Source organism: Solanum stenotomum, chromosome 8 (genome assembly GCF_019186545.1).
Source record: "Solanum stenotomum isolate F172 chromosome 8, ASM1918654v1, whole genome shotgun sequence".
Classification (NCBI taxonomy): domain Eukaryota; kingdom Viridiplantae; phylum Streptophyta; class Magnoliopsida; order Solanales; family Solanaceae; genus Solanum; species Solanum stenotomum.
Window position 1 is genome coordinate 11,631,107 of NC_064289.1, and position 27,528 is coordinate 11,658,634.

At 32.6% G+C, this 27,528-nt stretch overlaps 1 protein-coding gene and 2 pseudogenes across 1 annotated transcript; all 3 read left to right on the forward strand.

The window, feature by feature from the left end:
* Positions 1 to 646: 646 nt before the first annotated feature.
* On the forward strand, positions 647 to 2,910 carry LOC125873480 (putative late blight resistance protein homolog R1B-16; annotated as a pseudogene).
* LOC125873482 (putative late blight resistance protein homolog R1B-12) lies at positions 1,099 to 27,528 on the forward strand (annotated as a pseudogene).
* LOC125873481 (putative late blight resistance protein homolog R1A-3) lies at positions 10,498 to 11,210 on the forward strand. Its single transcript, XM_049554415.1, has 2 exons — positions 10,498 to 10,986; positions 11,058 to 11,210. The coding sequence occupies exons 1-2, from the start codon at positions 10,498 to 10,500 to the stop codon at positions 11,208 to 11,210; spliced, it is 642 nt and encodes a 213-aa protein (XP_049410372.1).

Consider the following 27,528-nt stretch of genomic DNA (forward strand, 5'->3'; position numbering starts at 1 on the left):
GTCAACATGATACTTTGATGAATTGAGTAATAATATTCTATTTTTTTATTTTTTTTTAGTAAAGAATGATAATATTCATCTATAAGAAAATTCAACAAATCTTGTTGAAAACTTGCACACCATAAATATACAAAATAGAAGTTTGTATCATAGATGACTTGATTTATGGGTTACAAAAAGCTTTTTAGTGGTCAATAATGAGTTTAATATCTAGGCTGTTAATTTTATAATGTGAAAAAGTATTAATTATAGATCCAACTCTTTTTAGTATTAAAACTTTTTAGTAATTAAAATATATTAATTCCTCTCATATTATAGAAGGTTTATTTTTCATGAAACATTAAAAATATCAAACTTGACACAAGATTTTCATATATATTTTGTGAAGAGAAATTTTCTTATGTCAAACTTGCATACAAAAGGACTTAGTTTTGAACTTAGCGATTAATTTATGTACGCTCCACTATGATATATTTACTTATATAAATTAATTTTTTTAATGTCAATTAGAGGACAAACGTGCAATGCACGTTCCCATATTAGACACATAAGACTTCACATATTAATGGTTTGGTTTTCTTTTTTCTTCTTCAAATTATATAACGAAATAATGTTGTTTTCATTGACAAAGCAATTAAGTCAAGCCATGGAGGTTGTTGAGACTTGTGGAAAAGCAACTCTTTCTTCTGGAGAGCCTTCCACCAAACATAGTATTACATCAATTTATGATGATGAAGTTGTGGGCTTTGAGAAGCATGCAGAAATTATAATGAAGAAATTGACATGAGGAACAAAGGAGCGGGATGTTATCTCCATAGTTGGAATGGGAGGACTAGGTAAAACAACTTTGGCAAGAAAGGTGTACTACAATCTCTCTTTGTTAATTATTTTGATGTTAAAGTATGGTGTGCTGTGTCACAAGCATATAATAGGAGGACGTTGTTGGTTGAGCTTTTCAAACAAGCAACAAATGATAAGATTGAAATCAAAGAGGACGTTGACATAACTGACATGTTGCGTAAGAGTCTAATAAGAAGAAGGTACCTCATTGTATTAGATGACATTTGGGATGTCGAGGCATGGGAAGATTTGGATAAATGTTTTCCTTAAGGTGAAAATGGAAGTAGAGTAATGGTCACAACACGAATTGAAGAAGTGGCTTAAGCATCGTCAGCACCACAGTGATCCTTATTCTCTTAGCTTTCTAACGTCGGAAGAGAGTTGGGAATTATTGGAGAAGAAGGTATTTCGAGGTAAGAGTTGTCCGCCGGTTCTACTGGAAGCAGGGTTACAAGTTGCCCTGCATTGCAAGGGATTGCCTCTTGTGGTTGTCCTGATTGCTGGATTTATTGCGAAAATGGGAAGGGAGGCGTCCTTGTGGCTTGAGGTTGCAAATGACTTAAGTTCTCTTGCTTTAGGAGAGCAGAGTATGAAGGTAATACAATCAAGTTATGACCATTTAGAAGACCACTTAAAGCCTTGCCTTCTTTACATGGGTTTGTTTCCAGAGGACTATACGCTTCTAGTGGACGATCTGCTGAAGTTGTGGATGGCTGAAGAATTTGTATTGAATGCCGAAAAAGAGAACATGGAGGAAGCATGTCGAGTTTGCTTGAGTGATTTGCATAACAGAAGCCTAGTAATGGTCCCCCATAGAGTTCATGGTGATGTAGTATACTGCTCACTTCATGATGTAGTGCGTGAATTCTGCTTGAGAAAACTCACAGAAGACAAGTATATGCAGCTCACTGTGCTGTATAATCCATACCAACATTTGTGTTCTACGGAATCACGGTTATGCATTTATATTCATGATGATCTTGTTAAACAATTAGATCATTCTGACTACCAATTGGATAAGATCCCAGCGCTGGATTTCAAGGAAACAAATTCTTTGGAGTTCATTGCTCATCCAAATCTCAATACATGGAATAACCGATATTCAAATCCTTTAGATTTAGTTGTTAAATTAAGATTTGTTCGGGCATTGCATTTGATGATGTGGAATTGCCAAATTCATGGGCTACTGCAATTCAATCGCTTACTCAGTTGAGATACCTTGCAATTTATGTCAAAGATTTTGAATTGGAGTGGATATCACACCTAGACAATCTTCAAACTCTACAGGTCCAGTCCAGTAAGAAGTTACACCTAAGGGCTGCTACTTTATGGGAAATGACGAAGCTAAGACATGTAGATATGGAGTGTTTTTCGGTGGTATGGAAAGACAACTATGAAGGAAGTTTTGAAGAATGTTCAACAACTATGCTAGAGAACATGAAGACTTTTCACACCTACCATGTATTGTTTGATAATATGAATCCAAGGTTCTGGTGGAGGTTTCCGAAGCTTGAAGAACTCAGTCTCCACGTTAAATATGTACCTCATGATGAGTTTCCTTTGTTTCCCATACCGGAAGTTCATATTCTTTCTGTGGAGTTCTCTGTCATGAATTTCCAGGATTCAGTTGGATGGGAGAGGGGTATTATGTCTTCCCCTCTAATCTTAGGCATCTGCACCTTGCTAACTGTTTCTTGACGGAAGAAATGGTTTTAAACATTGCTAGATTGAAGAAGCTTGAGATTCTCACATTAAGGGGGGAGTTCGTTTGATGATATTTCAAAGCTATTGCTGGGACGTCACAAATGTGGAGTTCCCTGCACTCAAATACTCGGTATGCAGATGGAAGAATGGAAAGCATCAGAGGAATCCTTTCCCGTGCTTGAGGAGCTATGTTTAATAGCTTGTTTTAAATTCGAGGAGATCCCTCCTAGCTTTGTGGATATTCCAACGCTTCGAATTATTAAACTGTTAGACTGCATGGACTGTCTTCATGTTTCAGCTATGAATATCAAAAGAGAAATAGAAGAAAACACCGGATGTGACCGTCTCCAAGTTACAATATCGTAGGACTACTAAAGCTGATATTGGAGGAAAACAATTTTATTTGTTTTGATTTAATTTGTGGATGGCTTTCTTCTCTGTATTATTTTCATGGTAATTGCGAATTAATATTGTATGGATGATCCCAACATCATTTTAGTTGTGTAATTTGCCTGTCATGGATATGGATAATCAATCTTTTAATGCTGATGAATTTGTGAAATTGGTTTTTTTGAATTCTTTTAAGGTCAAAGTCTTTTTTTTTTTTTAATTCCCTATTTTCAATACGATCCTTTTTTTTTCTATTACTCCTTCTAGTTCATATTAAGTGAATTATTGGAACCTTTTTATTTTAGTAGTTCAAAATAAAAAAGCGTTAAAAGTTCTCTTAAACACTAATGTGAAGTTGGATAAAAACACTCTCAGTTAATAGGTAGGTTAAAAAAAAATTCTTATTCTTACTTGATGGGTCAAAAAGGTTCTTTTCCTAATAAATATATTAGTATTATTTTTCTTTTAAAACATATTCATTCCTCATAAAATATTATTTAAAAAATCAAATCTTGCCTCAGATGATTCTTTTCCTGTGCTTGAGGAGCTATCTATAGAATCTGCTCACTACTTCAAGGAGATCCCCCCCAGCTTTGCGGATATTCCAACTCTAAGACTTATTGAACTGACTAACTGCATCGACTTTCTAGGGGTTTCAGCTATGAATATTAAAAGAGACATTGAAGAAATCACAGGAACTGACCGTCTCCAAGTTGTTATAAGACGTATTTAAAAGCAATTCAACGCTGCTCTATTTCCACTTCTGTATTGTACAAATTATGTCTCCCCGTCATAACTTGTGATCAACATATATAGTTTTTCCAATAAGGCAGAAGTTTGTGAATCAGCATTATATTATGAACAACACAAGTATTGCCACTCTGATCGTCACCTTGATTAGTGATACATCTGATCTTATTAAAAAAAATTGCTTTTGTTAATAATAAAGGGCTAGTGCTTCATATCGCAAAGTTCAAAATCTAAGTTTGACCCTAGCTTTCTAGCATGTAAAGACATAACTAAAAAAAATAAAAGATAGAATCCACATACCACATACCACATACCAAAGTTTGACCTCCTGCCTCGACCGTTTGAATTTTGAGAGTCAAATAATTTTAGTTTGACTATGAATTTGAATATAAAATGTTCATATTTTTCTAAATAAAATTTATATACTTGAAAATTGCATAGAAAATACTATATTCAAATTAATAGCCAACTCAAAATATTTTATGAAAAAGTTACTTTTAAAAATAGACTCGTTTCTAACAATTTTAAAGGTACCACATGAATTGAGATGAAAAATAATAAATAATACATAAAGGGTGTGTTTTGGAATAAAAGAAAATATTTTCTGAAAAATATTTTTTAATTTTCTCATGTTGACTTAACTGTTTTCCAAATCAACTTATTTTCCTTCAAAAATTAAGGAAACTATTTATTTTATTTCTGATAAATAAACAAAAATGATTATTTAAAAAAAAAAAGTAAATTCAAATAAATTTTTTTAAATGTGAACACTCAAAAAAATTAGAAAATGATTTATGTATTTACGTGCTGATATTTCCCACAGCAATTATTTGTCATTTTTTAAATTTATGTTACCATCAATTTAGGGCAACCCTTTGGAGCAATTGGTCTCTCTGTCGCCACCCTTAACAGCGGAAGGTGAGATTTTATTTTAGAACAACTTTCACATATAGCAAACACAAAATTCATATTTGTATGCTATAGCAAAATTTGCATAATTGTGTTCCATAGCAAACATATATATGTATAATTCGCTATACATATACAAAAAAAACAGTTGTATAATTCGCTATACATATACAAAGAAGGCAGTTGTATAATTCGCTATACATATACAAAAGAAAGCAGTTGTATACAAAAGATCAATTGTATAATATGTGTATGTATAAAACGAGAAAGAGAGAAAGGCAAAAAAAAATTGGGCAGGGAAATATTTGTATTGTATAATTATAAGTGTATAGGACGAAGATATATGTATTTGCATGTGTATATACAATTTTCTCTCGCTTTATACAAACAGAAGCGCAATTTATACATTTCGTTTCTATTTGTATAAGCGAGAGAGGTGAGGGTGGCGAGCAAGATTTGGGAGAGTGGCGAGCAAGATCTGGGAGAGGGGTGAGAGAGGAACGAAAATATATGTATATAGACAATTTCCTCTCGCTTTACACAAACACAAACACATTTTATACATTTGTGTTTGTATTAAAGCGAGAGAGGCGAGCAAAACTGCCACCAAAAGAGAGTGGCGAGTGAGATTCCACCAGGGAGAGTGGCGAAAATAGCAATAGTTTGCTATAGGATACAATTAAATCAAAGTATATTTATAGCATTTAATTTGAATTAATAGTTTGCTATTATATACAATTTTCCCTTTATTTTATTGTCTTTTTTTATTTAGGTTTCCATTTCTTCTTTTGCTATTTCGTTGCTGATCATTTGTATAATATTCATATTTTTATAAAATCATCTAACAAAGTTCAAATATTCATACTTTTATGTCATTTGGTTTCTATCTTATCCAACAAAGTTTCTTTACGAGCAAAATTCAAATCCTTCAAACTTTTACTAGTGATACTATTTCAGATTCATTGAGACAAACAAAACAAAAAGCAAGAAATCTTTGTTCTTTTTGAATCTGATCTATTAAATNAAACCCAACAGTGATTTGGAAATAATAGAAAAACAAAACAACTACTAAACTAAACAAAGAAAAAGAAGGAAAAAGAAAAAATAAAAAGAAAAGATGACAGAAAAGGCAAAAACTTGTACAAATATTATATTAATTATTAACAAATAATAACAACTACTACTCCTTCTTTCTTTTTGTTTCCTAATTTACGTTTTAGTGTAAAAAAATTGAAGTTCACATAGTTTATTTTATTATAAATTTGGAGTATTTTTAAAATAGGTAAAAGACTCATAAATATTCTTTTTAAATTTTTTTGTCTAAAAATATCCTTAACCTACGAAAAAGAGACTGATTTTGAATTTTAAATGTGAATGAGAAAATAACTACCAAGATTCTGTGACTAAAAATAAGGAGAGATTTGTGAAGTGAAATAAGGAAGGGATAAATGTTGGTTTTGGGAGTTAGAATTTATGTATCCAACTTTTGGGGGTTTGGAAGTAAAATAAGGGATTCTGGAAAATTTTAGAACTGGTAGGGAATAATGGAAATTATAGAAAAAAAAGATGTGTATATAGGTAATTTATCCATTATAAATTTAAACACATGAGGCTCATTTATGCTAATCAAATTAGTACTTGTGCGGAAGTATTTCCCCTATCATAGTTTATTTTGCATATCTCGAGTTTCGAATTCTCCTCACGCTTTTTCAATCACGATTTTCTCTTCGAGAACACTCACCTCGTCGATTCTTCCCAACACAACTTATCCTTTTGGAGCTGACGTAACAAACTACGCTAGCCTCCCAACGAAGCCAACATAAATCTGATCCGAATAAAAAAAAGAAAAGGAAGTTTGATTATTGTGGTAAGGCCAAAAAAGGCTATAACCCTTTCTTTAAGTCGGGCAAGGAGTCTCGGTTAGCCGTGCATGTATTGGATTGATGTAAACACCCGGTGCGGGTAAGTTTTACCCGGCTATCAATTACACCTATTTCCTCAAATAAGACTTTACATGTGGCATTACTTCATTTTTTATACTTTTTTGTTTTGATTTTTTTCTCTATAGTATGTGTATTGTTAAACAATTAGATCATTCCGAATATCAATTGGATAAGATTCGAATGCTTGAGTCCACCAACAAAACGTACTGTTTTGGTAAATGTCCTATGTCGTCTTTAGAGTTCATTGCTCATTCAAGTTCTTGGCCTAGTGCAGTACAATCTCCTATATACGAAATAGAGTAACTTTTTCCTTCATTTAAACAGTGTTTCATTCGTAACTTAGCCAATGACTCAAATATGATTTTATGGGCTAACAGACACTACTTCTCTCAGTTTTAAATCACAAAGTTGCAGAGGCTTATGTGGGAGGGAGCACTGGATTTACGTGAACCTATGCTCCCCTACTGAAATTATGTATAGTTGTGTCATATTTTTTAATTTTTTGTTAAATATAAATGTGTGAATCCACACTTGAACTATCATATAATACGACGATGATTGGGTGCACAACCTCTTAGTGTGGCTAGAAATTTGACTTTTATATCTATCTTATTTTATTTTTCTTTCTAAAATTTGCTAACATCTCTCTAAGTGGTTATTGATAGCACTTTTGGCGTTTTAATTAATTAAGCATTTCAATTTTGAAACTATAATTTTAAATTTTAACTGTTTTCAATGATAAGAACCTAAATGTCAAACCAACTAGATTCACTTTTTCATAATAATGCACCTATCATCCTGAAATCTTGAATACGCCTATGCAAGTTGATGAGTCTATCATATTCTTTTCTCAAATGAAGTGATGCAAAATAATTTTTACGTGATAAACTCATAGTTGGATGATCACTAACCTGACTTGGGTCAACTTTTTGATGTCACTATTCATATAGACCGAAAAAAATTGTCTCATTTTGACAAAAAAACTTTGGCGCAAGTATATTACAAGAGTCCAATGGAAATCGAACTTTTATTGACAAGAGTAGGGGTGTTCACGGGTTGGTTTGGATCGGTTATTGGTCAGAATCAAAACCAAACCAACTTAATCGGTTTTAAAATTATCAAAACCAAACCAAATCACATATAATATACATTTATCGGTTTGGTTGTTTTCGGTTTTGGTTTGGTTTGGTTCGGTTATTCGGTTATTAACCATACGTAAAAATAAAAGAAACAATTCATTCAAAACGTGAAAAAAGTGACAACAATCCATTCAAACGAAAAAATAGTTAGAATGACTGGCATTACAGAACTTTCGATCATTGAATTTACTGAATAAAACTTCAAAATTCACTATTTTGGCATAGAAGGAAGATACAATGATATTTTCAATCCCACAAAGAATTTTCATAGACACTCATATACATGAAACCAATAAGAAAAATATTCTCACCTTGGACATTTTTTCTTTCATAAGTAAATTATAAATAAATTTTGATGAAATATATATAAAATTTTTAAAATTGTTTATGAATATAATATATTATGTATGTATAATAATAAAATTTATGTATATAACTTGTTGGTTCGGTTCGGTTATTTCTTCGATTTTTTTCTAACAAAACCATAACCAAACCAAAGACTATCGGTTCTTAACAATCTAAAACCAAACCAAACCAAAACTCAAATTAAATCGGTTCATTTAATATGTTTGATTTGGTTTTTCGGTTTGGATCGATTTTTATCCAAACCATGAACACCCCTAGACGAGAGCAACAAAACATAAGCCAATTCATTTATGTAACTCCACCAAGAATTTACTTTGGTACTGATTTTCACAACAAATAATATTTAATAAATTTCTCAACGTAAATATAGAAAAGTCCGAGAACCCGCATTTGATACCTTATATAGATCCATACTTGTATATAAGTGCAAAAGAAAAATATTTGGTGTGTGTGTGTTTAAAAACGGTAGATCCATACTTGTATATAAGTGCAAAAGAAAAATATTTGGTGCGTGTGTGTTTAAAAACTTCATTAGAACTGATCAATCATGCACGTAAAGAATTAAGATTAAGTAGGCGTTTTGGTCATGCGATACCATATTATGATATAAAATTGTGAGATGAAATCAGCATTTGGACATGCGATTTTATCTTGATTCTATTTCATGATTTCATATCATGAGATGGAATCTCATATCCTCCAAAATTATGATTTGGGAATGTCATATCATGATTTGAAATTTTCTAAATACAAAATTTGACCCACATGTTTATATTTTGTTAAAACCACCCCACATTTATATCTACTAACCATTTATTTCATATGTAAATAAAATTTATAATCACATCATTACTTTTAAAATTTATTATTCTCACCAACAAAAAATTTATTATTACTTAAAATTTGGTGAATATAAATGATAAAGTAAGAATGATTTGGTGAATATAAATAAGAATGGAGGGAGTGATACTTTTTTTTTGGTTTTTCATAATAAAAAAAACTTCTCTTTCGGCTACATATGAAAATGTTTAAAGCAATTTAATATGAACTATTATGATATTAACACACAAGTGAAAATTGTCATAAATTGTACAATGTTACATAATTATTTGCTATAATATCAAAGAAGTGATGAAATATTTATGGTCTGTGAACTTGAAAATATAGTTGTGGATGATATTGACCAACAAATGGCTCAAAGTAACAATGTTGGTTCGTATTATTGGTTGTATGATCGAGAAATGCAAGTTCAACGTGACGAGATTCTTCGTACTCCGTACTATGTGAGAGGATTATATTAAAGACTAGTACACTACAATTTATGTTCAATTTTTTTTTAATTGGATTAAAGTTAGATTGAACAATTACTTAAGTGGAGAACAAATAACTTTGTAATAATTTATTATGTGATTTTATAAATTTGGTAAGATTGAATAAACAATTGAGGCTATTTTAATAATTTTACAACATATGAGATTCTTATGTTTATGAACAAGAGGGAGTTGCTCGGATGGTAAGCACCCTCACTTCCAACCCAAAGGTTGCGAGTTCGAGTCACCAAGGGAGCAAAAAGGGTGGGAGCTCCTAGAGAGGATAAAAAAAAAGATTTTTATATTTATGAGAAAATATACAATCCAAAAATTCTATATCACAACTCCATTTCAAATTAAACGAATTGTTGATGTTCAGACCCTTTTAAAAAAAAATTAAGATATAAATTAAGCATAATTTTTCATTTTTACCCTTATCAATTATTATCAAATTTATAATTAAAATAACTAAACATTAATTAATAACTAATTTCAATACTAACTAATGAAGGGTAAAATTGAAAGAACATTCTAAAAATAGTCTTAAAAATTGAACAATTAAGTTAATTTGAAAAATAAAAAATATCTCAATAATTCAATTAATTAATTAATTTAAAATGGAGGGAGTAGTAAAGCAATATTCTTAATTAATATTCTAAGTACCGGCCAGGCGGCCACCACCAACTTCATTAATTAACTCTGAAATGGATGTTCATTAAAATACTTGCAAGTGGAAAACCATTCGACCCTCTTTGGTTTAATTAATTTCTCAGTTTCCATTTCTCTAAACCCAAAAACATCAAATTAAGCAATCTTTTTTCTCAATAACCAAAGGTTAGATTTTATTTCTCATATTCAATATACATTTTACTATATTTTCTTGACATCTTTACTCGATTTATATTCCTAAATCGCATTTTTCTTGGTTAGTTTTAAGCTTTTAGAGTTGTTAAACTAAATCAGAAACTACAAATCACAAAATACTGATGTTAAGCCCTCTGGCTCATTCTTCTTTGGAATCGTACTTTTACACAAACTAATTTAATTGTTTAGTTTTTCCTTTTTGTTCTTATCTAAATTATGAAATAATAATGTTGTTTTCATTTCTTCTATGAAAGGTGACAAAGCAATTAAATTACTCAAGCCATGGAGCTTGCTGAGACTTGTGGAAAAGGAACTCTTTCTGCTGGAGAACCTTCCACCAAACGTAGTATTACATCAATTTATGAAGATGAAGAAGTAGTGGGCTTTGAGAAAGATGCAGAAATTATAATGAAGAAATTGATACGAGGAACAAAGGAACGGGATGTTATCTCCATCTATGGAATGCCTGGACTTGGTAAAACAACTTTGGCAAGGAAAGCGTACAACAATCCCTCTATTGTTAATTACTTTGATGTTAAAGCATGGTGTGCTGTGTCGCAAACATATAATAGGAGGACATTATTGGTTGAGATTTTCAAACAAGCTACAAATGATGATGAGATCAAAATCAAAGAGGACGACGATGTAGCTGACATGTTGCGCAGGGTTCTAATAGGCAAGAGATACCTCATCGTATTAGATGACATTTGGGATGTCGAGGCATGGGAAGATTTGAGAATATGTTTCCCTCAAGGTGAATATGGAAGCAGAGTAATGGTCACAACACGAATTGAACAAGTGGCTAAGCATCTTCAGCACCACAGTGATCCTCATTCTCTTAGCTTTCTAACGTCCGAAAAGAGTTGGAAATTATTGGAGAAGAAGGTATTTCAAGGAGAGAGTTGTCCCCCGGATCTACTGGAAGCAGGGTTACAAGTTGCCCAACATTGCAAGGGATTGCCTCTTGTGGTTGTCCTGGTTGCTGGGTTTATTGAAAAAATGGGAAGGGAGGCGTCCTTGTGGCTCGAGGTTGCAAATGACTTAAGTTCTCTTGCTTTAGGAGAGCAGAGTATGAAGGTAATACAATCAAGTTATGACCATTTAGAAGACCACTTAAAGCATTGCCTTCTTTACATGGGATTGTTTCCAGAGGACCACAAGATTCCAGTGGACGATCTGCTGAAATTGTGGATGGCTGAAGAGTTTGTATTGAATTCTGAAACAGAGAACATGGAGGAAGCATCTAGAAATTGCTTGAGTGATTTGCATAACAAAAGCCTAGTAATGGTCTCCGGAATGAGAATTAATCGTGATGTAGAATACTGCTCACTTCATGATGTAGTGCGTGAGTTCTGCTTGAGAAAACTCACAGAAGACAAGTATATGCAGCTCACTGTGCCGTATAATCCATACCAACATTTGTGTTCTACGGAATCACGGTTATGCATTTATATTCATGATGATCTTGTTGAACAATTAGATCATTACGAATACCAGCTGGATAAGATTCCAATGCTCAATTTCAAGGAAACAAATTCTTTGGAGTTCATTGCTCATCCAAAACTCAATATATGGAATAACCTATATTCAAATCCTTTAGATTTAGTTGTTAAATTAAGATTTGTTCGGGCATTGCATTTGATGGATGTCGCATTGCCAGATTCATGGGCTACTGCAATTCAATCGCTAACTGAGTTGAGGTACCTTGCACTTTATGTCAGACAATTTGAATTGGAGTGGATATCACACCTACACGATCTTCAAACTTTGCATCTCAAGTCAAGTGAGAGGATACGTCTAAATGCTGCTACTTTATCAGAAATGACGAGGCTAAGGCATGTGAATGTAGACAGTTTTTCCTTGGTATGGGAAGACAATGAGGAAGGAAGTTTTGAAGAATGTTCAACAAGTATGCTAGAGAGCATGAAGACTTTTGGCCATTGCGAGATAGATTTGTATAAGATGAATGCAAGGTTCTTGTGGAGGTTGCCAAATCTTGAAGAACTCGGCCTCCACGTTGAAGATGTACCTGAGTTTCCTTTGTTTCCCATACCGGAAGTTCATACTCGCCTTCATTCTCTTTTTCTGCATATATATTTACCGAATTTCATTGTTTCATTTGGATGGGAGAGGTATTTTGTGTTCCCTTCAAATCTTAGGCATTTGAACTTTAGCGGCTGTGTCTTGACGGAAGAAATGGTTTTAAACATTGCAAGATTGAAGAAACTTGAGAGTCTCACATTACAGGGGGGATTTCCTTTTGGGAGATCACAGAGCTATTTCTGGGACGTGACAAATGTGGAGTTCCGTACACTCAAATACTTGACATTACTCACTTTCCAGATGGTAAAATGGAAAGTTTCAGAGGAATCCTTTCCCATGCTTGAGGAGCTATCTTTAGATTATTCTCTCTATTTGAAGGAGATCCCACCTAGCTTTGTGGATATGCCAACGCTGCGACTTATCGAACTGTCCAAATGCATCCAATCACTTGGGGTTTCAGCCACGAATATCAAAAGAGAAATAGAAGAAAACACAGGATGTGACAGTCTCCAAGTTGTTATAAAAGGTACTACCTTCGTCCCATTTGATGTGACACTTTTCTGATTTTGAGATTCAAACAAGTCGATCTTTGACCGTAAATTTTTCATAGATCTTTTAAACATTTTGAATTATCAAATATTGTGACTTATAGTACTTTTTACGTAATTTACAAATATATAAATTTCATTTCAAAAAAACGGAAGATTCCATGCGCAAATTCCCGGTCAAATTTAAGATGTTTGATTCTCGAAAAATGAAAAATGCCACATAAATTAAAACTAAGGGAGTAAATAAATGTATTTAAAGGCAATTCGAAGCTGCTTTGTATAATCTCATTATTCAAACACCATAAACAAATTATTAATGACATGTATCATGCATGCTCAAAGAAATCTTCAAGAATGGGCAATGGGATTGGACTATTTTGCAATTCCAACCACCTATTATGCTCTGCCCCACACCACATAACAACTTTTTTCATTTTCAACTCGTTCCACATGAATTCCTGCAATATTTTTTTAATATTTTCTTTTTCTAGTTAAGTTTGATATTAGAAATAAAATGTAAGAATTATTAATTATTTCTTACTTATGTCCCAAGTTTACTTGTGACCCAAGTAATATCATTAATAATATTTAATAAAGATTAGATCTCGTTCGTACATTGGTTACTTGACGGGCGTACCAAATTAGGTCTTAACCTCTATAAATTGGTCATCCCTCCACCTATTAGGGTTACCACATATTCTCTACAATAATTCCATCATTGACGGTTGTGTTAAGTTAAGGCTAGGGTAAGGAGGTAGACACCAATTTACGACTAACGCTTCGGCTTCTATCTGTAATGATGTCTTCCGCATCAGGTATGTATCCCTAACGATCTCTATGTAAGATTATCGTGTTCAAGATCCTGATGTTATGTATCAAAGTATTTAATCTTACCTATGACATCTGAGCTGGATTGTTTGAACTAATAATCTTCATGTACAAAACACGTGCATATGAAAACTTTTGCAACTAATTAAATTAAGTAATCAGCACACAAAGACATAAAGACTATTGCTTTGATTCTCTTGTTCCCATTTAAGTTTTCTTCACCGCATCAGTGAACCGGAATTTAGGGATACAAACAATAAATTATCTTCTGTAAGTATTGTTTGAACTTTAAAGAATTTTTGTTATATAAGTTAGCAAAATTGAACTAAAGTGTTATCCTGGAGTAATTTTAAGTGGTCAATATATCTTATTCGGTCTGATCGGTTTGGGCTTCAGTATTTGAGGAAACACTACTTTATTCCTCACGATCTTAATCTTCCTATAATGTAATAATTATGTTTTATATTTAAATTGTGCAATAAATTAAAATGGTAGTTATACTAAGCAATAAATATTATGTGTGAATTATGTATTTACATAGTTTGTTAGTCATCAAAGTGGCCAAACTAAAATGTATAAAATTATTCACATGCACAAAATTTTATGATATTATGTATGCATTTGTATTTATATAGTTTGTTAGTCACCAAAGTGGCCAAACTAGAGAAATTAACGTCTACACGTATAATATTTATGATCACTTGATGCATGTATTATGTTTCTATTGTTTGTTAGTCACCAAAGTGGCCAAACTAAAATTTATAAAAATTATTCACATGCACAAAATTGTATGAGATTATGTATGCATTTGTATTCATATAGCTTGTTAGTCACCAAAGTGGCCAAACTAGTATGGTTAAGAAAAAATATGCACTCATAAAATTGTCATTTATCCATGAAGGTTATTAAATGCCTATATTAAAAAATAAATAGATAAATTGACTTTCACTATTGCTAGAACTTAAGAATTGTATATCCAAAGATGTTGTTTATGTTTGATAAAAAATATTCAATTACCTATAAAATATTTTTAAAAATGGCATTTAAATTATGATAATGTGTCGTAGTATCTACCCGAAGGAGAATTACGATATATTTTTTTCGTTTTACTGAATTCACATTATTTTCTGATTTGTGAGCATGTATATCTATTTTGCAGTTATTCCTCTTCATTCGCATGCTTCGTCTGTTACTGTGTTCAATGGATTGAACTTCTTTGAATGGCATGAACAAGTCCAGTTCCACTTAGGTGTGATGGATCTTGACTTGGCTCTGCTGAATGACAAACCTATTGTCATTACTAATAAGGGCAGTGAGGATGAGAAGTATTTTTATAAATCATGGGAGCACTCTAACAAATTGAGCCTTATGTTCATGCGAATGACTGTTGCTAACAACATTAACAGTACTATTCCACAAACAGAAAGTGCCAGGGAATTCCCGAAGTTTGTGGAAGAACATTTTTGTTCTGCTGATAAGTCTCTCACTGGTACACGAATGGCTGAACTCATAACCATGAAGTTTGATGGGTCGCGCAATATGCAAAATCATATCATCGAGATGACTAACATTGCAACAAGACTTCGGACCTTGGGGATGAAAGTGGATGACACCTTCTTGGTTCAGTTTATTCTGAACTCATTGCCTCTTGAGTATTGACCATTCCAAATTAACTATAACACTATTAATGATGAGTGGGATGTTAGTGAATTGTCTAATATACTTACTCAAGAGGAATCAAGACTTAAGAAACAATGAGGTCATTCCATTAACCTCATGGGTCAAGGAGCTAGTAAAGGACTTAAAGTGAAAGCCAACAAGTTTAAGAAAAAGAAAGCACATGCTAAAGTTCCACATGATGCTCATAAGGAACTCAAGGTTGATGTGTGTCATTTCTGTAAAAAGGATGGGCACTATCAGAAAGATTGCCTGAAACGTAAAGCTTGATTTTGAAAAGAAAGGTATATTTAGTGATTTTGTATATTTTGAATCAAATTTAGAAGAAGTTCCTAATAATACTTAGTGGCTTGATTCTAGTGCAACTACTCATGTATCCACTATGTTGCAGGGATTCACTACGATCCAAACTACAAATCAAATAAGGATTTCTTGTTCATGAGAAATTGTATGAGGCTCAAATTGAAGGCATAGGGACTTAACGGTTGATCTTAGAGACTGGACATCACCTTGATCTATTACAGACTCTTTATGTTCCTTCAGTTTCTAGGATTTTGATTTCTCTTTCAAGACTTGATGTTTCTGGATTTAATTTTAAGTTAGGACATGGATGTTTCAATTTATATAAAAATACTACTTTTTATGGTTCTGGCATTCTTATTGATTGTTTATATAGATTGAAAATCGATAATAATATTTCTGAATCCCTTCTTACTATTCATCAAAATGTTAGAATTAAACGTAGTTTACTAAATGAAAGTTCTGCTTATTTGGGGGCATAAACGTTTGGGTTATGTATCTAAAGAAATATTGAAAAGATTAGTAAAGAATGATATTCTTCCAAATCTGGATTTTATTGATCTTGATATATGTTTGGATTGCATTAAAGGAAAGCAAACCAAACATACCAAGAAAGGTGCCACAAGGAGCACTCAACTTCTTGAAATTATACACACTGATATTTGTGGATCCTTTGATGTTCCATCTTTTGGTGGAGAAAAATATTTTATCACTTTTATCGATGATTTTTCACATTATGGATTTATCTATTTGTTGAAAGAAAAATCTCAAGCAGCGGACGCTCTCAAAGTGTACGTTAATGAGGTTGAAAGACAATTAGATAGGAAAGTGAAAATCATTAGGTCAGATAAAGGTGGTGAATACTATGGAAAGTATAACGAATCGGGACAATGTCCAGTTCCATTTGCAAAATTCTTCGAAGAGCATGGCATATGTGCACAGTATACTTGGCCAGGAACACCTCAACAAAATGATGTTGTAGAAAGGCGTAATTGAACACTTATGGATATGATTAGGAGTATGATGAGTAAATCCTCATTACCTAGGTCATTGTGGATTTATGCTCTTAAAACCGTTGTATATTTATTGAACAAGATTCCTAGTAAGGAAGTTCCAAAGACCTTTTCTGAACTGTGGATCGAAAGGAAACCTAGTTTAAGACACCTGCATATTTGGGGTTATCAAGCGGAAGCTAGAGTTTATAATCCATATGAAAAGAAATTAGATTCTCGAACTTTAAGTGGTTACTTTATTGGTTATCCATACAAATCTAAAGGGTATAGGTTTTACTATCCGAATCATAATTCGAGAATTGTTGAAACCGGTAATGCAAAATTCATTGAGAATGGTGAAGTTAGTGGGAGTGTTGAATGACAAAGTGTGGAAATTAATGAAGTAAGGGTAAATATTTCATTGCCCATTAATGTACCTACTTCCACAACAATAACAAATGTTGTTCCTCTTGTTGAAGAACACTTTAACAATGTTGAATAATATTTGGGTGAAACACTTCAAGAAGGAACTAACTCACAAGTATCTGATGCAAATGAACCACAAACAGTGCCATTAAGAAAATCTCAAAGATAAAGAAAATCGTCTATTTAAGATGATTATGCGATTTATTTGCAAGACTCAGATTTTGACATTGGAATTAATAAAGACTCGATTTCATTTTCACAGGCCATAGAAAGCACTGAGTCTGATAAATTGATTGATGCCATGAATGAAGAGTTAAAAAGCATGAAATACAACAAATTCTGGGATCTTGTTCAATTACCAAAAAGTTCTAAAAGAATCAGGTATAGATGGGTCTTCAAGACCAAACGCGATTCTAATGGTACTATTGAACGATATCAAGCCATACTAGTTGCCAAGGGATACACTCAAAAAGGAGGTATTGATTATAGAGAGACCTTTTCACTGGTCTCAAAGAAAGACTCATTAAGAATTGTTTTGGCTTTAGTAGCTCATTATGATTTAGAGTTACATCAAATGGATGTGAAAACTGCCTTTTTTAATGGAGACCTCGAGGAGGATGTTTATATGGATCAACCAGAGGGTTTCAAAATTAAAGGAAAAGATAAAATGGTGTGTAAGCTAAAGAAGTCAATATATGGACTCAAACAAGCCTCACTACACTGGTATATAAAGTTTAATGATACCATAACATCTTTTGGATTTAAAGAGATTACTGTTGATCGATGTATCTACCAAAAGATCAGTGGGAGTTAGTTTATATTTTTAGTCTTGTATGTTGATGACATTTTACTTGCTGCTAATGATTTAGGCATATTGCGTGAGACGAAAGACTTTCTCTCTATGTACTTTAAAATGAAAGATATGGGTAAGGCATTGGGACTGTCTCAAAAAGGTTATATCAAAAAAGTTCTAGAGAACAATTGTTCAGTAAGAATAGTTCCTATTCAAAAAAGGGACAAATTTAATCTCATGCAATGCCCAAAGAATGATGTAGAACGAAAAGAAATGGAAACAATTCCTTACTTTACTATTGTTGGAAGTTTGATGTATGTTCAAACTTGCACAAGATTGGATATTAGTTTTGCGGTCGAAATGCTAGAAAAATATCAAAGTAACCCTGGAATTGATCACTAGAAAGCTTCAAAGAAAGTCTTAAGGTACCTGAAAGGATCGAAGGATTACATGCTCATGTATAGGAGATTCAATCACTTAGAAGTTACTGGATACTCAAATTCAGATTTTGCTGGATGTGTTGACACTAGAAAGTCCACCTTTGGTTACTTGTTCTTATTAGTTGAAGGAGCAATATCGTGGAAAAGTGCTAAGCAATCTGTCATTGCTACATCCACAATGTAAGCAGAATTTGTGGATGTTATAAAGCCACAATTCATGCATTATGGCTGCGCAACTTTATTTTAGGACTTGGGGTTGTCGATACCATTACCAAGCCGCTGAAAATTTATTGATATAATACTGCAGCAGTATTCTTCTTCAAGAACGATAAGTACTCCAAATGTGTCAAACATATGGAATTAAAGTACTTTATTGTCAATGAAGAAGTTCAGAAACAAAGAGTGTTACTTGAGAATGTTAGAACCGATCTCATGATTGCAGATTCGTTAACAAAGCACTTACAACCAAAGACATTTAAAGAACATGTTCAAAGAATGGGTCTTGGTTGTACTTATGATTGAAACATTTATGATATTTTTAAAATCTGAGCTAATTATGTGTTTCTGATATACATTAATTAATTTCTTGTTTCTCATAATGGTGTATACATTATTGTTTTGAGATATTACAAGATAAGTCTCTATGAGACATTATTGTGGACCGTAATGATATAAGTTTTATAGCTTATGGACCTAGTATGATAAGTTGCTAATGTAGTAGTATATGGAAGGAAGTATGTGGCTTAAAATTTATGTACAATCGCCATAACTCGCATTAGTAGTTTGTTATATTGTGATATGTATGATGGACATTATAGAAGAGATTTATTGTATGCACAACTAATGTTTATGAAATATTAATGATATATGGTCATTCGACCAAGTGGGGGAATGTAAGAATTATTAATTATTTCTTACTTGTGGCCCAAGTTTACTTGTGATCCAAGTAATACCATAAATAATATTTAATAAAGAATAGATCTCGTCTGTACATTGGTTACTTGATGGATGTACCAGATTAAGTCTTAACCTTTATAAATTGGTCTTCCCTCCACCTATTAGGGTTACCACATGTTCTCTACAATAATTCCATCGCTGACGATTGTGGTAATGTAAGGCTAGGGCAAGGAGGTAGAAACCAATTTACGACTAACGCTTCCGCTTCTCTCTGTGATGATGTCTTCCGCATCAGGTATGTACCCCTAATGATCTCTATGTAAGATTATCGTGTTCAAAATCCTGATATTATGTATTAAAGTATTTAATTTTACATAAAATTCATAAAAATAAATTCATTTTTTCATTAAGTTGTATTAATAAGGGTAAAACCGTAAAATAATTAATTCATTATGCCAATCATTATTTTCTTAATAGGTGTGTCAAGTCAAAATTTGACAAGTAAAAGGGACGGAGGAGTATTAAATTGTTAATGCATCATGCACATTAAGGAATAGTTTCAAATTAGCTGAAGTTCAGATATAACTAACATATGAAGCTCTAATTGTGATACCTGCTCTTCATTTCTTTAGAAGAAAATAAATTTGAGTTCTGGATCAAACAAATAAAAAAAGTGTGTATTACATAAGAAATAATGTTAAATAATTTAAGAAATGAATTTATGACTCACTCTATGTCAAAACATCTTTATCTTAAATTGACTATTATTTTAAATTAATTGGTTAAAAGCAAGTCTTTCAATAATAATAGAGAATATTCTTAACTGAAATTCAAGTACCGGCCAGCCGGCCACCACCAACTTCATTAATTAACTCTAAAATGGCTGTTTATTAAAATAAATACTTGCAAGTGGATTTTAATGAAGAAAATGATAAATCTCCGCTCATCTCAATCCAAGGCAAAAGAGAATGTTGCCTACTGATACCATCCCAAATTCCAAGAATGAATGTTCAGGAATTGAGAATCATGTCGTGCCACGACGTTAAATAAGGCGCTTCTTGGGAGGCAACCCAACTATTTACTTTTGTTTTTATTGCTTTTAATAACTTGTGTTGTGAATGCAGGTTGAGAAGAAGTTGAAAGGTTGAAAATAGGAATATTAGACGATGCCAAGACGCGATACGCCAAAGGTGTTGTGCGGACTCATTCTTGTCCGTCTTCTGAGCTTGAACATGTGGAAAAGTGTACTGTCAATTTTGGTGATTAGAGCTCCAAAAGGCAATCTGCTGAAGTGCACTATCGGACTCCATCGGGTCCGCCGAATCACCCTTCGGTTTGGTGTTTTGTTCAGGCATGTTCGGCGTCCAATTGGCAATTCGCCGAACACGTTCTGCAATGTTATTCGAGACCGCCGAAAGTGCCTAATTTAAAAAGGCCAAGGGTCTTTTCAAATTCAAAAAGCAAACCCTTTGATATCTTGAAACCTTTTCCTCTCCATTCTCTTGCATTGCATCATTTGAGTGTTTGTGAGTCCTTTGTGTGTGATTTCAAAGTCGAGGAGTGTTTTTGCTTGCTTTGATTGTCAATCCATCCCCATTTCACTATCATTCTCGACTTGTACTTCTTATTAAGGTTGGTTTTCGATTTTTATTGAGAATTTTGAGCTTCAATTTGCATTGTGGATGTGGGCTTGAAGCCTTTGGTTGATATGGATTGTTAGATCTCTTTGGGTAGCCTCGTATTTTGCATATTGAATTGTGCCCATGAGTTATTTGTTTGTGGTTGCCTATAAAATCATAATCTTGACTTTGTTGGTTAATTTGTGAAATTGAACTGATATAAATGAGGGGTCTGAGCCTAACTTGATGTGGGTGAAGTTTGAATAACCTAGTGTTGACCCAATTGCATGATTTTGCCCAAGATAGAGAGGGTGACTATTTTCTTATCTAACAATAGATTTAAACGATACAATACAATAAAATTTAAATATCAATCAACACAAACATTATTGTCTATTTGTTTAGGCATAAGACAGATTATTTTATCGGATGTCCCTGAAGGGACTAGACATAAGAAATACATACTCTTTAACTTAGTCTTGGCTAACAATTATACCCTTCAATTTTGAACGTGCATAAATAAATACTTTTTTCTCAATAATATAAAGTGATGCAAAATAATTTTTACGTGATAAACTCAAAAATGGATAATCACCAACCTGACTTGGGTCAACTTTTTGATGTCACTATTCATATAGACAGAAAAAAGTTCTCATTTTGACAAAAGACTTCGGCGCAAGTGTATTAAAGTGTCCAATGAAAATCGAACTCTTATTGACGAGAGCAACAAAACTTAAGCTAATCCATTTCTGTAACTCCAACAAGAATTTACTTTGTTACTGATTTTCGCAACAAATAATATTTATATATTTAATAAATTTCTCAATATAAATATAAAAAAGACATTGATTCTCGAGAACTCGCATTCGCTACCTTATATAGATCCATACTTGTATATGAGTGCAAAAGAAAAATATTTACCTTATATAGATCCATACTTGTATATGAGTGCAAAAGAAAAATATTTAGTGCGCGTGTGTGTTTAAAAACTTCATTAGAACTAATCTTAAAAATCAATCATGCACATTAAAGAATTAAGATTAAGAGTTTCAAATTAGCTTAAGTTCATATCTAACTAACATTTAAAACTAGCTCACATTAACTTCTCTAATCGTGATATGATACCTGTTTCTTCATTTCATTAGAAGAAAATAAATTTGAGTTCTCGATCAAATAAATAATTAAAAAAGTGCTTAGTAATAAATTTATGACTCACTCTATGTTAAAACATCTTTATCTTAAATTGACTATTATTTCCAATTATTGCTTAAGAGTAAGTCTTTCTATAGTTATAAATCGAAGAATCATCTAGCATTTGGAAAAAAATATTCTTAATGTATACGAAATAGAGTAACTTTATCCATCATTTAAAAAGTGTTCCATTCGTAACTTCGCCATTAGCAAAATGACTCAAATATGTTTTTAATTGGCTACCGGACTCTAGTTTCCCTTTTTAAAAAGGGAAAAAGGCTCATTTTTATAACTAGGATATATCAACTCAACTCTAAACAGTGTTTTAAAAAACTCTTCTGGGACTAGCCTCGAGGATCGCCCTGAGGCGGGGCTCTAGCAAAACGCCCCGAGACTCAAGTCTGAGACTTAGTTCTTCAAGTCTTACGCCCTAAGTGTCCGACTGTACGCCCTAAGCACGACTAATGTCCAACGCTCGGGACTCGTCTAACAGATCTTACACAAATAATGTATTAAAATTTTTAATTAACATTGTTGAACCTCATAATTCTTGAATAAATGAATGATACATAATGATTTTTTAATCTATAGAGATAAGAAGATTGAGAGTAACTCATACAACAAGTGTAGTATCGCATCTTTACTATTTGGTAACACTGTAAAGATGATTATATATTACGTAACAATTCTTTTAAAAATACATAGCGAAACTTTACTTTTTCACTTATCATTGGTCTTCATGGTTTTGTCATGTCTCAAAATTATCATATTTTATTTAGCTAGTTGAAAGTAATTTTATTTTTATTCATGAAGGAGTGATGTTTTTACTATGATACTAGTAAGTTCATTGATTATTTTCTTTTAGGGGGGTAAATTGTATAGTATGATAACTTTTTTTTAGAAACAATGATTCTTTAATTATTAGGAAGTTAAGATATTAAATTATTTATACTTGTATAGTCATGTTAGAAATTTCATTTTCTATGAGTTTCATTAATCATGGTTGTAATTATTATATTATATTGTAAATTAAAAATTTAAGGGAAAAGTGTCTGATATGCACCTCAACTTTGTCATTTGGAGCTAATATGCCCTTTGTTATCAAAGTGGCTCATATATACCCTTACCGTTATACAAACGGCTCAAATATACCCCTACCGTTACAAAATGAGCTCACATATATCCTTCATTTAACGGAAGTGAAAAAATTAGTTTTAAATTTATATTTTGAATTTTCTTAAAAATTATAGGGTATATATGATTCTTCTAGCAAAGTTCAAGGTATATTTTAATCCTTTTCATACATAAATTATTTTTTGACTTCTTTGATTATAATTATTTGAGTTTCTTATTCTTATTTTATTTTTTCTTTCATTCCTTAGTGTAAAGAAAAAAATTTAAAACTATTTTTTGTGGCTATATTATAATTTAAAACTATTTTTTTTTTGTTTATAGTGTAATTTAATTTTTGTATTTGAAGAAAAAAAGTTGGTCATCTATAATAAGTTTTACAAGTGAAACATAAATAAATTTGACCATCAAAATAATAAATCTAAATTAATCACTGAAAAAAAAGTCAAAAAAATATGTTTGAGGAGGATTAAATATACTCATACGGGATTATATTTTTTTAAAAATAAAAAATTAAACTAAAATTAATTTTTTTTCATTTCCATTAGAGGAAAAGGGTATATGTGAGTCATTTGTATATAAGTAGGGGTATATATGAGTCACTTTCATAACAAGGGGTATATCAGCCCTAAATGACAAAGTTGAGGGGTATATCAGACCCTTTTCCCAAAATTTAAAGATCCATAGGGCTTACGCCTCGCCTTATACTAAGTAAACCGCTCCGCCTCACACCCCCGCCTTTTAAAACACCGGACGAAAGGAAATATTTTTTTTTTCTATCCTTGATATTAAATAACCATATAAAATAAAATACAGGAGTAAAAAATGATCTTCTTTCTTTTTAATTTTTTTTTTAAAAGAATGACCCTTTCCTTTTTTTTTTGGGCAAAACTTTAATTTCAGTTTTCCATATGACATGCTTAAAAGTTCAAATAATAAGATTAAAAAATATTTTGATACATTTAACATAATTTAGATTGAAGACCATAAAAAATCTTCTTTATTTTTTAATATTGTGTCAAGTTAACGTGAGTTAAATAGTATGAAACGAAAGGCAAATAAACAAAGTTATCTTTTCCGATCGGAAACGTGGGGTACAATACATACAACTGTTGATTGGGAGTTTAAAATAATATGTATTTATTTATTTGTTTAATCAACAATTATTTATATTATTGAAGTCCACCATCTCCTTCCTCTATATTCTTTCTCAGTTTCCATTTCTCTGAACACAAAAGCATCAAATTAAACAATCTTCTCAATAACCCCAGGTCAGATTTCTAAATTGTTTTATTTTTTTTCATACATTTTACTCTAATTTCTTCAGGTCATTTTTCATTAATATTCTTTAATCAGTTTTTTCTTAGTTATTTTTAACCTTTTATTTTATTTTATTTTATTTGCTTCTCTACTTATTTACTAGGCATTTTGTTCCATTCAGAAGTTAAATTCTAGTGTTGTTAAACTAAATTAGAAATTACAAATCATAACTATATATACAACATTTCATCTTCTTCATTGATCTGATTTTTTTTTCAATCTCGACCAACTCAGAACTCCTCTTAAACAGTTTTAAATTTTAGATATGAGTTCCTTTTAATATTTTAAGTCTTTTCATATATTATTCATTCGAAATGATTAACACATTTACAGTAGGTTAAATTTTAAAATTTGAGCTTCGAAGCTTTATCAACGACGGATATTCCATTTTTCTTTCTCAATACTAAGGTGAAACTCGCATATTTAATTCTGGGATCCGATCTGCCACTATAAGGGAAAGGGATTTAAATAAAACTTGATGAACCAGTGTATTCCGCAATTTCATATAATTTGATGTGAAATTTCACTGAACTTTTCCTCCTTTTTCAAACTTGGTCCAAACCCAACAGTGTGTTTGTTTGTAAAATCAAATGCATTTTGCCGGAAATAAAAATGAGCCGAATGACCTTTTTTGGTAATAAAAGATTATTGAGTTATTTTGAGTTGGGAATTTTTGACTCGGGGGGACCTAGAATTAATAGCTACAGTAATGGAAGAACATACCCGAGGTAAAAGTGTAATATATTTGTGAGTTGTGACACATAAAACTTTACATCTTACATTACTTTGATATGTTTGGGTTTGGTTTTTTTCTTCTCTAAATTCTGAAATGATGTTGTTTCCATTTCTTTTATGAAAGGTGACAAAAGGAACTTGTGGAAAAGGAACTCCTTCTTCCGGAGAGACGTCAAACAAACCTTGTATTACATCAATTTATGATGATGTAGTTGTCGGCTTTGAGAAACATGCAGAAATTATTATGAAGAAATTGATACGAGGAACTAAGGAGCGGGATGTTATCACCATCTATGGGATGCCCGGTCTAGGTAAAACAACTTTGGCAAGAAAGGTATACAACAATCCCTCTATTGTTAATTACTTTGATGTTAAAGCATGGTATGCTGTGTCACAAGCATATAATAGGAGGACGTTATTGGTTGAGATTTTCACACAAGCTACAAATAATACGATCAAAATCAAAAAGGACGATGATGTAGCTGACATGTCGCGCAAGGTTCTAATAGGCAAGAGATACCTCATCATATTAGATGACATTTGGGATGTCAAGGCATGGGAAGATTTGGGAATATCTTTCCCTCAAGGTGAATTTGGAAGCAGAGTAATGGTCACAACACGAATTGAACAAGTGACTAAGCATATTCAGCACCACAGTGATCCCTATTCTCTTAGCTTTCTAACGTCCGAAGAGAGTTGGGAATTATTGGAGAAGAAGGTATTTCGAGGAGAGAGTTGTCCCCCGGATCTACTGGAAGCAGAGTTACAAGTTGCCCTGCACTGTAAGGGATTGCCTCTTGTGGTTGTCTTGATTGCTGGAATTATAGCAAAAAGGGAAATGGAGGCGTCCTTGTGGCTCGAGGTTGCAAATGACTTAAGTTCCCTTGCTTTAGGAGAGAAGAGTATGAAGGTGATACAATCAAGTTATGACGATTTAGAAGACCACTTAAAGCCTTGCCTTCTTTACATGGGATTGTTTCCAGAAGACCAAATGATCCCAGTGGACAATCTGCTGAAGTTGTGGATGGCTGAAGAGTTTGTATTGAATGCCGGAACAGAGAACATGGAGGAAGCATGTCAAGTTTGCATGAGTGATTTGCTTAACAGAAGCCTAATAATGGTTTCCGGAATGAGATTTTATCGTGATGTACAATACTGCTCACTTCATGATGTAGTGCGTGAGTTCTGCTTGAGAAAACTCACACAAGACAAGTATATGCAGGTCGCAGTGCCATTCAATCCATATCAACATTTGCATTCCACGGAATCACGGTTATGCATTTATATTCATGATGATCTTGTTAAACAATTAGATCATTCTGACTACCAGCTGGATAAGATTCCAATGCTGGATTTCAAGGAAACAAATTCTTTGGAGTTTATTGCTCATCCAAAACTCAATACATGGAATAACCAATATTCAAATCCTTTAGATTTACTTGTTAAATTGAGATTTGTTCGGGCATTGCATTTGATGGATGTGGAATTGCCAGATTCATGGGCTACTGCTATTCAATCGCTAACTGAGTTGAGATACCTTGCACTTTGTGTCAATCAATTTGAATTGAAGTGGATATCACACCAACACAATCTCCAAACTCTGCAGGTCAAGTCAAGTGTGAGGCTACACCTAAGGGCTGCTACTTTATCAGAAATGATGAAGCTAAGGCATGTGAAAATAGACTGTTGTTTCATGGTATGGGAAAACAATGAGCAAGAAAGTTCTTCAACAACTATGCTAGAGAACATGAAGAGTTTTGGCACTTGCGATATACGCTTGGATAATATGAATGCAAGGTTCTGGTGGAGGTTTCCGAATCTTGAAGAACTTGGCCTCGGCGTTAAAGATGTACCTGAGTTTCCTTTGTTTCCCATACCGGAAGTTCATACTCACCTTCGTTTTCTTTATCTGGAGTTCTCTTTAATGGGATTATTTAATTCAGTTGGATGGGAGAGGTATTTTGTCCTCCCTTCAAATCTTAGGCATTTGGACCTTGCGGTTGTTTCTTGACGGAAGAAATGATTTTAAACATTGCAAGATTGAAGAAACTTGACAGTCTCAAATTACTTGTGGGATTTCCTTATGGGAGATCAGAGAGCTGTTGCTGGGATGTCACAAATGTGGAGTTTCCTGTGCTTGAGAAGCTAGTTATAAGTGGATGCTCCGATTTCAAGGAGATCCCTTCTAGCTTTGCAAATATTCCAACACTCCGACTTATTGAACTGTCCAAATGCATCAATTCACTTGTGGTTTCAGCTATGAATATCAAAAGAAAGATTATAGTACAAAATCTTGGCTCTTTATGTCTAGTACTCCCTCCGTCCCATGTTAGATGTACATCTTACAAAAAATATTTAACTCATATTACTTAA

Bases quoted from the DNA above. Each gene is read 5' to 3' on its own strand.
- LOC125873481 (XM_049554415.1), top strand. From the start codon at position 10,498: ATGGAGCTTGCTGAGACTTGTGGAAAAGGAACTCTTTCTGCTGGAGAA. The intron at 10,987-11,057 runs GTAATGGTCACA...TCATTCTCTTAG, and splicing joins AAGGTGAATATGGAAGCAGA to CTTTCTAACGTCCGAAAAGA.